Source organism: Sordaria macrospora, chromosome 4, assembly GCF_033870435.1.
Source record: "Sordaria macrospora chromosome 4, complete sequence".
Classification (NCBI taxonomy): Eukaryota; Fungi; Ascomycota; class Sordariomycetes; order Sordariales; family Sordariaceae; genus Sordaria; species Sordaria macrospora.
Genome location: NC_089374.1, coordinates 429,411 through 442,042, shown reverse-complemented (window position 1 = coordinate 442,042; position 12,632 = coordinate 429,411). Strand labels below are relative to the sequence as shown.

General features: G+C 52.0%; 2 protein-coding genes across 2 annotated transcripts; one reads left to right on the top strand and one right to left on the bottom strand.

Annotated features, from left to right (window-relative positions):
* Positions 1–151: 151 nt before the first annotated feature.
* Positions 152–2,901, bottom strand: SMAC4_08820 (uncharacterized protein; the record flags this gene model as incomplete). Its single annotated transcript, XM_003344120.2, has 5 exons — positions 2,057–2,901; positions 1,660–1,990; positions 1,245–1,480; positions 848–1,133; positions 152–799 (listed from the first exon to the last, which is right to left on the bottom strand). Exons 1-5 carry the CDS (start codon positions 2,422–2,424, stop codon positions 152–154), a joined length of 1,869 nt encoding a protein of 622 aa, XP_003344168.1. The 5' UTR covers positions 2,425–2,901.
* Positions 2,902–8,236: 5,335 nt separating this feature from the next.
* Positions 8,237–11,879, top strand: SMAC4_08819 (uncharacterized protein; the record flags this gene model as incomplete). The annotated part of the gene is made up of 3 exons (XM_066090856.1): positions 8,237–10,134; positions 10,212–10,323; positions 10,660–11,879. The coding sequence occupies exons 1-3, from the start codon at positions 9,793–9,795 to the stop codon at positions 11,877–11,879; spliced, it is 1,674 nt and encodes a 557-aa protein (XP_065946717.1). The 5' UTR covers positions 8,237–9,792.
* Between the last annotated feature and the right edge of the window lie 753 nt (positions 11,880–12,632).

The window sequence follows — 12,632 nt, the reverse complement described above, 5'->3', positions numbered from 1 at the left end:
TAGGCCTATTTCCGCGCATTGCGGACAGGCGTCATTATCATGAACATTCATACTCGTACTCATTATCATAGCAGCATGTTTGTTCATCATGCCCATCATGTCCATCGTTCGTTTCCAGCATGAATCTTCTACTCACTCTGACCGTCAACACTTACAACCGCTCCCCCCATCGCTTCAAAATCGCCTCCTTTTTCTCATTCCCATTCGTCGCCTTCTTGATATCGCCCTCAACACTCGCCCTCCACTCCTCAACGTCCCCCAACTCCTGCCTAATAACATCCACACTCTCCTCCAACTCCTCATCAACCAGCCTCACCGCTCCCCACGGACTTTCCGCCAACACCGAATCTCTAAGCATGGTAAGCGCTGCTTTCGCATCGCCTATGTGTCTTGTTACTGCATCTTCAAAGGTTGATTGCGCTGCCGAGAAAAGGTCGTCGCGCTTCTGTTGGCAATCTGTTAGGACGGAGTCGAGGGCTGATTGAAGGGTGGAGAGATGGGATTGTGTTGATGGATCAGACGAGGGGATGGGGACGCCGAGGGTTTGGAGGATAGATTTGAGCTCGGGGGATAGTGAGTCTGCTGGGAGTTGCCGGGGGAAGGAGGAATGTCGCCGGTGGTGAGATGCACCGGGCCGTGATGAGTCCGTTGGATCTTTGGGAAGAAGTCCATTGGTGTTGAGTTCTGGCCGTGTGAGTTGGGCGAACTCAGCGACGGCTTGTTGGTGCGAGAGATATTCTTCGATACAGGCGCGGATGGTGGTGATGCGGTCGAGGAGGTAGTCGAGGCATTCGTCGATCTGGATGTGTTAGCTTGACCCCATGAATGGTGAGTGCGGGCAACCTACATAGTGAGCTGCTTGCGTCGACTGCTCCAAACTGCGACCATTCTTGGCCGCTAGATCATCTAGAGCAGGCCTCAAGAACTGATGTTCGATAGCCATCTGACCGACTGGAAGGATCTCAGTGTAGAGTTCCTCCAGTTCCCTCTGAACAGTAGCAACATCCTCCACGGTGACGACGGTACCACCATCACCATCAACCCCAGCCCCAGACTCTATCGCCGCATGAAGGGTCTCGAGATAGATCCTATCCAACCTCGTTCTAATCCCTTCCACATGGAACTTGATCATTCTATCTCACAAAACAGATTAGCTTCTATGCATGTTGTGAACCAGACCCTGATGTACCAGGTCAAAGTCAAGGTCAAGGACAAGGTCAAGGACAAGTGAGGTAAGTACTCACCTAGCGCAAACGTCACGCAAACTCCTGACCATCTCCTCCTCCGCCTTGTTGGCCTCCTCCCCAGAAGAACAAGACCTACTGCTCAACTGGTCCCCTAATTTCTGGAGACTAGACAAAACATGGTCATCCGAGTGAAACATGCCATCGACAAGCGTTTCGACGTCGGCTTTCCGGTCTTCATTCTGAGCCTCTAGTTCATCAACCTTGTCGCCTAGGAACAGGGCTAGTTCTACTACCTGTCAACTCAGTTAGCCAGTTGTTCAGCGGTCAGCGGTCAACGTGAACCCCGGGGCCAGTGTCAAACTCGATGGACAGATGATGATTAAAAGACATCGAGGACCCTTAAGATCTCAGATGGATCGTGATTTTTCTTGGGAAAAGGGAGTCAATGACATCACAACTCCAAAAGACGTACCGACTGTACCAACTCCCTCTGTTGCTCCCCCAGCCCCTTGAGCTGCTGAACCTCCAAGGCGGCCCTGGCTTGGACATCCCGCTTGTGTTCAGCAACGAGCCGGTCAAGGTGTTCTTGCTGTTCCCGCAGGGCCTCGGTCTGGCGGGTGATGAGACTGGTTGATCGGATGAGTTCCTGGGTGGCCGCTCTGATCTCCTGATCGCTGAAGGGAGGGACTTTTGACGGATCGCTGGGTGGTGGTTTGAGATCGGACATGGGGCCGGGAACAGAAGGCTGGGAAAGGGTGGCTTCCAAGTGTGGCAGAAGCCCGGCCCGTTCGAGGGCGGCGTACCTATGTGTTGGTGTCAGTTTCTTGGGGACCAGAGAAAGTGTGGCGTTCCAGGACCAGGCGCCTTACTGGTTCATCTCGTCAACAGAGAGCAAAGTGTCTGAGTTGACATGGGCGGTAACCCAGTCGACGAGGGCATTCCCCGTGAGCCCGCCGCGGCGACCGAAGGCGGTGGCTTGACTTTGGTGGTCATGGTCTTCCTCGCTGTCAATATCCATATCCATATCCATCATCATCTCATCGTGATTCTGTCCTCGCCCTTGCCCTTGACGATGTCGAATAGCATCCTCGTAAGCGGCTCTCACCGCCTGTGCGCCATCAAAGGCAGGGTCGTAGGCACGCAGGAGGCGGATGAGAGACTCAGGGTCCGAAACCACGTCGTCCACGTTGACAGTGGCCGGGAACGAGGATGTTGTTGGATCCCTTTGTGAGGCCATGGTGTTGATCGGGAAGGATGGAGTATGTATGGTGTATGGTGTAAACGAGGGAGGCTTGGATGGAAGTCAGGGAAGCCTGGTGTTATATAAAAGGCTGATCGGCGTCCAGGGTCTGAATCGTGTTTTTGACTTTGTGGATGGAAGTGTTGAAGGTGATCATGGAGGTGTGACAGGATGCCAAACCATCGGGATTGCTGTGCTGACAAAGAAGACTATCGAAAATGTCAAGTGTTTTCTCCCATTACCATCTTGGTGGTAGTGGTCGTCGAGGTTTTGATCATGAGACGATTCATCTGTGGTATGGGACTGGAAGACTGGGAGTTGCTGTTGGTCATGAAAGTGGTTTGTGGATTTGGGGGAACAAGAGTTCACACTTGCTCCAAAAACAGAAGCTGGCCAGGAACGGCCTCTATGTTTTGACCCCACCTCTTACTGTGGACTCTTCCCCCGCTTACACGCTACAGAAAATATTTAAGCGATGGAACAAGCGACTCCAACATCGTTTCTCCAACAACCGTCGATGTCTAATGTTTGGAGGTGCAGCAAAAGTGTTGCATCAATGATTGCAAATTCCGTTATTGATTTTTATTTATCCTTAATCTAGTTCCATAGGTCTTCTGCCATCTCCTCGGTCCCCAATCATACGCATTTTGCTGTCTCAACCGCTTGTTGTTATAGTTTGTTGTTTGGTTATTTGGTTGTCAAATTTTGTCCCGTCCTGCCGCAATCAAGATCTCACCATTTACAGTTTCGCACCCATCTCCAAATATTTTGTAGGGCTCCTCCCCCTTCCAGTGCTTCCACATGACAAGCCCTGACAGATTAGGGAAGCACCCCACCACACAAGGGACCAACAGGGAACACCAGCCTTGTCTCGCCTTTGTCTCGCCCGTTTTAAAACCCACTCTCACCACTGAAAACCCACCACAACCCCATATTTACCGATGTTAAGTGGATAGTTCTCGACTTGATTGCACGCGAGTCATGATGCTCGTCATTATGTAGTTTTGTTATCTAAAAGTTTATCTTTGATATGCAGCCCTGAGCCACGAGATCCTTCGATTGCTTCAAAAGGGTAAGCTACGGCGCCGGTTCGGCAGACTGGGGCAAGAGACGAGCGGCTCACAGCGGTAGGAAGCGGCATACGAAGACGGAAACGTGGGAAGGGCACGGGGAGACGGGGATACGGCAGTTGGAAACTTGGAGGCCGGTATTGAATGAATGCCCGGCAGGGCCGTTGAGAGTCAATCCTGCACAGCTAGCGAGCTTCCATTTGCATATCTACAAAGGCACAATGCGGCAGACAGTTCACGGCAGACACTTGATTGACAGCTGGATGACATTGTGAATTGCAAATGAAACGGGTGAGGTGACGGTTGACGGGTGGCTGGGATACATCGCATGTTATTTGCAACCGTGTGCAGTTTGTGTACCCCTTGGCTTGAATGGGAACTGTTAGTGTTTCTTATCAGCCGGTGGCGCCGCACTAACAATCATTATCTTCGCAGACGTGTAGACATCCACAGCTACCACGTTTTGTGCAAGTTGTAGGTACTCCCTCAAATATTCTTCCTCTTCATCCTCCTCCCTTTCCCCTGCTTCCTTTTCCCCTTCTTCCCCAAAGTCTACCAAGTACATACCTTACCTTTCTCCGCACAACCGCGGAGAATGTGCCGGGGAGGGGCCCGGCATTGTGGCGTTCTTTACGCCCGTACGCCCGTAGCCCGAGCAACGTAGAATGTAGACCATTTCCGGCCTGCCCCTCTCCATGTTCCTCTGCTCTTGTTCTCCTCGTTCTCTTCCCCAGGTTTAGCATGGCTCACTTTCTTCGATCTCGAATTCGACTTCTGTTCCCCCTGTTCCATCGATCACCGATTCACATATGACTTTTGTCCAAAGTCGCTACCTCGGTCCTCGTCCACCACGGTCCTGGTCCTCACATCCGGAGCCAAGACCATGCAGCCGAATGAGGACACCCATCTATCCATCCATCCAACCATCCATTCTTTTCAGTCTGGTGAATGTCTCGAAACTGTTCGTTGGCAATGCGAACCATGGACGATGAAAGGCGTACACAACATGGCGCTTACGCAGCACTCTCGCAGCGCTTTTGAAGCATGAACCGGGGCTCCTGAGATTGGATTCGCTTCCTTCTTGCCTTCATTGGATAAAGGTGATGTGCGCTGAAGCTCAACTCGGCCGTGAAGATAACTCTCGAGCGAATGTGGTTAGACTGCTGCCTGCTCTTCTTGCTTGGCTGCCTTTCTTGTCCTGTCACAAGTCCAGAAGCTCACTCACCGTTGGTGGAGATGGCGTGGTGATGGGGAGATGAAGGTTAGCATCGATCGTCTAGCTCGTAGCTTTGGACAATCCCCGGGAAACACAAGTACACAAGAAAACGATGTGAAACGTTTCTCTAAACCCCATGCCAAGGCCAAGTTCACGACTCCCCGTCCTCCGTCCTCCTCTCTTGCGAGTGCGCAACGAGGGACAAACCTCGGTACCTGAATGTCCGGGTGGACGAAGTTATGAACGAAAGAAGATCTGTGACCCGTGAACATGAAGCAGTTGTGATAACAACTACACGTTGAAGCGGCGCAGATGGTTCCGTGATTCCAGTTGAGGGACTATCGCCAGACAGCCATTCATCGCCAAACACTTCAGGTTATCAACGAAATAAAAGAAGAACAACTCGATCTTTCTATCGGAAGTGGTCAGAGGGGGCAGCTTTGACCAGCTGGCAATGGCGCGGCGGCTCGATCCGCAAGCAACCGCTTGTTTCGGCTGCCCGGCGCAGCGGCCAGCGGGCACATGCATACCTTTTTGCCACAGGTTGAAGACTCACTGCTCGTTTTCTGGGGATATCCATGCCTTTTTGCAAATTGCGTGCTAACCTGGGCTGTTATCACGGTAGGTAGATTTTGTTTCGTTTTTCCGTTTCCGCTTTTGCTGTTGCTTGTTGTTGGCTTGTCAGTGGATGCCGATGATGTTTTACTTTCAAGCATGTTGACTGGCGGGTATAATGCTGATGCACATCACAGTCTAGAGCTGCATTATGTGCATAGTACATACCGACCGACTGCAATGGCAATGCAAGTGGTTAATATGAAGGGTTTGGCTGGATGAAGTCTGGATGGATGGGGCTGCGTGGTAAATTGATCGATATTGCCTTTTCAAGCCTCTTTCCCCGATTTGGGCTGAGTGTGTTGGACCCTGAGGTTTTAGGTCATTCTAGTGCAGGTGGCGCACTCATACCTCACTCATGTCAGCTTATGGCTTAGTATCTTGAAACGAAACAAGTGATCACTGACCATGAGTTTTTCGAGTTCGAGGGTTCGAAACCTGTGTCGCCAGTTCACGGCCATGGCCACGGCGGCGGCGTGGCGGCGTCGTTTGAATGAGGTGGGCTTGCCGGTTGTTGCAACTGTTGGCTTGAGCCCCGTCAGTCATCTGTGTGTGTCCCTCCCGTTACGAACGACGAACGCTGAGCCGCAATACTACCTTTGAATCTACCGTGACGTCTTCTTGTTGAAGTGACGAGCACAAGCACAAAGTTTGAAACTTCAGCCCTCGCGGCTCGTCCAAGCAGCACTTGCCTCAACCCATCACGAGATCACAGGATCATGGACCTCGGGTCCTTCTCATCAAAACACCCCTTTGAAGGAAAATCTGTGGTCCAGAGGGTAATAACACCTTACCCCTTGGGTTCCCTCTTGAGTAACTGAGCTACTCTTTCCAGGTCTTGAGATACCCCGCTCAAGTCGGACAGTCGGACAGTCGGACGGTGTACAACTCGGAAGACGACAATTTTAGGTTGTGACTGTGTGTCCAACTCTTCTCTCTTTCCACTGCTTTCGGACACTTTAATACCGTCCGATCGCTTTTGCCCCTACCGTAGAGCAGAGGCCCGTTCCGGTTGGACCACGACAGAAACAACTGGAGACCTGGCAAATGAGTGGTTATGTAAACTGCGTTGTGCCGTGTCCCAAGACCTGGGCCTCGGGAACTGCATAGGTCTCTTCGTCCTTGACGAATCCCCTGGTCGGTCATCAGACGGCAACACGGAGAGACGGGGGAGGTTGTGGAGAACTGGGAGGCCGGGGAGCCGAGAAAACAGGCAAGACGGGGAGGCGGAGAGAATGAAAGGGACGGGGAGAAGTGGATAACGGGCAATAAGACGGGCCTTTTCATCATGGCTGATGCTGGCTTAGGCATCCCGTCTGCTGCTATTTCCGTACCATCTTGGCGCCATACGAAGACTACGGTAGACGGCGGAGGGGAAAGGATGATATGGAGACGCGGACGGCTTCCAGCTTGCTGTCAGTTTTAAGCTTCCCATCACTTTGTCTCCGAGACTCCGAATATCCGGTTGGGCCCCCACACAGCCCAACCTCAGAGCAAACATTGTATGCCTGATATTGGGAAGGGTTCCGTAGTCTTCACGATCTAGAGCGTCGCTCCCGTTGAAAAAGATGAAAGTGGTGATGGGATCCAGCACCCTCATCCAAGTTCAACGGGGAGAAGGTGGCAATGCAAGGCACATGAACAGACCTGAGACCGGCATCGGGAGACCAACTCGTTTCCATGCAGTCCGTTGAGAAAGGGCCTGGAAATATGGCCTAGATTTGAAACAAGCAGGAAGATGATAAACCTGGCCGTCTGTATTTGGTTGAATGCATGAGATGAATATATTGCCATCCTGATTGAGGAGTTCGTGGGGGAGGGACCCCGAACACTCTTTAGGAAACCCGGTTGGGAGGGGGTTCTGGCTATTGACGCGGTGGAGGAAACACTGCAGAAGCTGAGTTCATTGTTGCTGATGTGAGAAGAACGACAAGAGAGAGAGATGGAGATGAGCGAGATGAGGAAATGCAGGAAATCGACCATGTTTTACTTGTTTGCGTTCCAGAATATCCTCCCGTAAAGACGGTGCACTGTTTGGCGGATGACAGGGGCCATCTTCCCCGCACTAACAGACATGCTTCAGAAAAGACTGACAAAACACAGAGCAATCTGTTAGCACAACGCGATCCATGTCTCCTTCCCGCTCTCTTCTCTATAAGCCCAGAGATGATCGGCCGCCAGTGGAGTGGTGGCTGCCACTTCCTTGCGGCCCTAAACCCGATTGAGACCGCACTGTGACCCCCAATGCTCCTACATCTCCCACATTGAGGAAGAGAAGAAGCGCCTCATGACGCCTCCAACACGATCCAGGAACCGATTCAACGGCGGAAGGCACGGGAATAGGACTCAGGGCAACTCGGATCAAACAGGAAGGGACGTATGTTTAGTCTCTTACACTAACAATTTCCGCGAGCAAGTTAATCTTTAATCTCCTCAAACGCTTTGACCAAGAAGAAGAAAACAAGAAACAACGAACAACTTCTCCAGAGCAACATCTACGCACAACAACAGTCAACAGCCACAAGGGAAGTTCAATCGATGAGCCAGCCCATTCACCAAATGGAAGATGCCGTTCCATCACTCAGCCCAAAGACGCCACACATCCGCGGATCTGACTTTTCCCTCCCCTGCCTCCCGCTCCCGTCCGTTACCTACCAAAAGGTGACGGGAATTGGGACAATATTTCCGATGAGCAGACGAAAAGAAAATAGAAAAGAAAAAAAAAAAAAAGATACCGAGAGTGACTGACTGACAACAACGACAACGGCAGAGGAGAACGCCTCAAGACGCCCTGGACTTTGAGTCTCCAAAATCTACTGGCCATGGCGTATTTTTGTCCTCCGTCGTTTGACCTCAATCTGCAGGCCATCGCGGCCGGGCAGCGGCTACATGCTCGTCCTTTTAGTCAGGGAGAGCCAGGAAGCCAGGAACCAGGAACTACCGTTGAACATGGTACAAGTCTCTTTAAGTACTATCTGCTGTCAACAACTGCCATACGAGTGTCCGTAATAAAAAAACTTCACACCGACATGTTGACGTGTCCCACTCCTTTGCATCACATCACCACCTACAGCAACTGGACTCCCGCGGACTGCAAGCAAGCAAGCATGGGAGTAATAGTTGTAGGGTCACCACGGTGACAAGGTGTCAGCCATATTATACACGGTGCGTACCGTAATGGTCATGGACATGGTCATGGAACATGGGAATTGGACGGGCGGGACTGGAACGGGAATGGCTGTGACTTTGGACAGACAACGACGACGACGACGGTGGCAACACGGACCACGGGCCACGGGTACCTCCTGGTTGTCCCGCCGCTCTTTCTATTCGGAACTTTGTGAGGCTCCTTCGTCCTTGTCCTCGCTTTGTCGTCGTCGTTATGTTATCAGCGTCGTCAAGGTTCCCGTACCTGCCTGTTTTGGGCGTTTCATCCAGTCATGAGAACCTTCTAAGGATTCCATTCACTGGAAGGAAGAACGGGCCAGGCAGGGCCTGAAGTATCAAGTCGGTGGACAAACTCGCTCCTATCACACACATTCACTTCACCCTTCACTCCTGGCACATCACATCGCATCCCATACTAACGTTCCCCTCCATTCACCATGGCCTAGTATTCGTTCGATCTCAAAGGGGGATGGGCTCTCGTGGATCCTGCCGTGCGACTATTCGCGGCGAGGATTATCTCGTCTACTCGTCTACCCTTTCCCTTCTTTCGTTCAACCACAGGGATCCCTTCCTTCTTTCCCTCTTCATACTTCTCCCATTTCCCCTCCGATCCCATATCCAGGGATCCGGATCGTCGTCAAGGTTCTTGGTTGTTGGATCTCCGCCGGCTTGTTCACTTTTCTCCCCCTTTGTGATTCTCACTGTCTGGCACGACGTCACTACACCCTAGCATATTCCTATCCCGAACCTAAGAACCCTCAGTCCGTTCAAACCATTCACACAGCCCCCCTGCAAACCCGGACCATACCCACGGAAACTCTTCGCGGGAAAGCAAGAGATCCATAACCAAGGGATACCTACTACCAAACACCATCCGTGCAAAAAGTGGCTTTTTCTTGACCGCCGCCGCCGAACCACATGGCGTGGGGGAGGACAAACGATAAAACCCGTCCCCTATTATCTCCCCCATGTACTTCATGTTTATTGTCCATGGGAGAACCCTACTGCTGTTCCAGGCCTGCTTCTTGCAGTCGTTGTCCTAGACACCACGAGGTTGTCTGCAAATGTGTCAAGAGCGAATCGAACCCCCATCTGAAAAAAAGCCAACCTAAAGCTCAGCCGGCCCTTTATCAACTCCAACGCCCCGCCTGTCACTTCCATCTATCTACCTCTTTTCGGCTCATGTGTCTCACCACCTACTTGACATATGTATGCTCAGGTTCAGACTTTCCCTAAAAAGTGCATTATTACTTCTCTCACACGACGACTACGACTCGACACCCAGGGTCGATCAACATGGCCCCTACTCTACCACCGTCGTCTGTCACGGCATCTCCGACCTTACCTCCTATAACCGCCATGTACATACCACCCCTCTCGACCAAGACGAGGCAGCGTTACGCTAGGCTGCGGGACTACGTGAAAGGGCAAACCACGATATGGGACGGCATCGTGGCAACTGTGCTCGTACTGGTTGCCCAACTTCTAATTGCCGGCATCGACCTGATGTTAGACGACCATAGCGTGGACTTCCCCCCTTCGATTTTGGCAATGGGTGCCCTATTTGTGGTCACCTTAGCAATTGGATGTGTCGTTCCGGGACTCGAGGGGATATACCAGAGGCGTCTGAGCCGCGCGGTACGTTGTCTTACCCCGGCATGAACTTGCCGAGAACGCTTTGGCCTCCTCCCATCATACTGACTGACATGTCGCAGACGAACCTCCTTAACCGACACATGTCCATCGGCTTCACCATTCCTTTCGTCATGATCTGCCGAGGACCACTTGCTGATGCCCGTACCGTGGGGCTTGTCATCGCTTGCTTTGGTAAGACGCTCGTATTGAAGGCTACATGGGAGATATGCTAACACAGACAAGTACTAACGGGCGTCCTCAATACGGCATCGACCTACTTCCTGGCCTTGCCGATCCACTCATTGATGGTCCGATGGCAACCACGCGCTCCTCCCACCCAAGAACCGGAAAACATCGAAGTGGTCGAAGGCCGCAGGGAACGATGGAGTTGGATCTCAAGCAAGATCATCTTCGAGCGCGATTCGATGGCCAGCAGCTTCAGCTTCGGCGTGTCATGCTCTGGTGAAGAGAGCGGTTGTGAAGGAACCAGACCCCCGACTTCGCTCGAAAAGACTCAACCTACGGAAGCACAACAGGAGACATTAGAGTGCGGACTCCTAAGATGGCTCAACCGAAACCCGATGCTGGTCTTGTGCTGGTTCCTTACTTTTACTGTCGGGATTCCCCTCCGATATGCGGTACACCACGATGCCTCGCTGGCGACTTTCCTCCTGTTTGCCACCTGGTTCACCATGCTGGAGATTCAAGCATCTGTCAAACGCTCCGAAGGCCTCGCTCCCTGGGTTCGCATCATCTTGACTGGCTCCCTGAATGCCGTGCTCTGGACTTCGTTCGTTATGATGGCCTACATATACCTCGACGCTGCGATTAGTGATCGAGCTTTGGGGAAGATGCTAGACACTTTGCAAACCAAGACGACCCTCTCCCACCTCCTCCTGCATAGCGTCAATGGCGGAGTCGATGCGGAAGGGAACAAGTTGAACGTGTCCATGGCTGCCGGAGACATTGCCCAGTCTATTCTCAACGCCGGTCTGGTGGTCTGGGGCTTAAAGCTATACGAGTACCGCCGCCAATTACTCTCCCGCGCCGGTTTAACCGTTCTTATCGTCTCGTCCATCCTCGCCATGGGAAACGTTGCCTTGGGTCCTCTTTTTACTCGCGCCATCGGCCTCGCCCCCGCCAACAGAAACATCGCGTTCACAGCTCGCAGTGTCACCATCGCAATGGGAGCTCCAGTCATGGCTACCATGGGAGGCGACGCTAGCCTTAACGCCACTATGGTAGTCATAAGCGGGATTGTCTTCCAGATGGGGCTGGGATTCGGGCTGGGCAACTGGCTGGAACGAACGATCTTCTCGTGCTTTGTCAAGGTCAAGCAGCACCAATCTACCGACAATACCACCCCTGAGACAACCGAAGACAAGCCAAAAGGAACTAAGGCCGAACCCAAGGCGAGTCAGACCGAGTTACTCAGTGTCCCTCCTTCCGTTCGACAACGGTCATTCGATCTCGAGGCTCAACAGGCCCCTACGGTAGCACCTGCCACCGCCACACCGGTACAAGAACAAGGAGAAGGGATGAACGACCCTCATACGGTAGCGGCTGGTCTGACGATTGGTATCAACTCGGCAGCCATGGGCACCGCATATCTATACGAGGTCGGCAGCGATGCGGCTCCGTACTCGGCATTGTCCATGATGGCGTTGGGAGTCATGACAGTAGGGTTTGCAAGCATAAAGCCGTTGGCTGAGTGGGTGGTTGGGAGTGTCGGAGGGAGTATGGCCTGAGGATACACAGCGTACGACAGACGTCGCCGGCGATGACGATACTTATACGATGCCTACCTATGGCATATGATGCCTAAATTTACCTACGATAGATATGGACACTTACGATCCTATGAAGATACCAGCAAAAATTACGACAACCTACCTAGAGGTACACCGTTTTGGAAGAACAAACAGAATTCCATCGATATACCTCATATACCCACCCTACATACACATGCTCCTCCTTGGGGGGGTTGAGCACCTACCTACTCATCTTTTCTTTCTCCGCATTTTAATCACGATTTCCTTGTTGTACATACCAACACTACACTACTTGCATATCTCGGTCGGTCAGTCGGTCAGTCAAAGGATAAGGATAACGGCATACAGGAGTGGCAGCACTGGTTTACAGGACAGTCTTCCACGCATCTCAAAACAAAAGGAACAAAAACTTCTCAAAAGGCTCATCGGAAAAGGGAAAGGAACGCAGCCTGCAGCATTGGCTAGCTTAAGGCTGTACAAAAGACCATTCGGCACAAGCCAAGAAGAACATATTCACAACTAGCAAGGGACAACGGACAACGGAATGAACAGAACGAATTCATGGTTATGAATTATGCTTGATGTTCACGATTTCACGAGCCAGGTCAGGTTTTCTCTTTTCTATCCTCTGGTGGTACCAGGACTGGAATGGCGTTTGGTTCACTTTCAAGTCGGTACGGCACGGTCACTGGCTTCGGCCACGGTTTTCCTAGGCGGTTTGGTACGGTA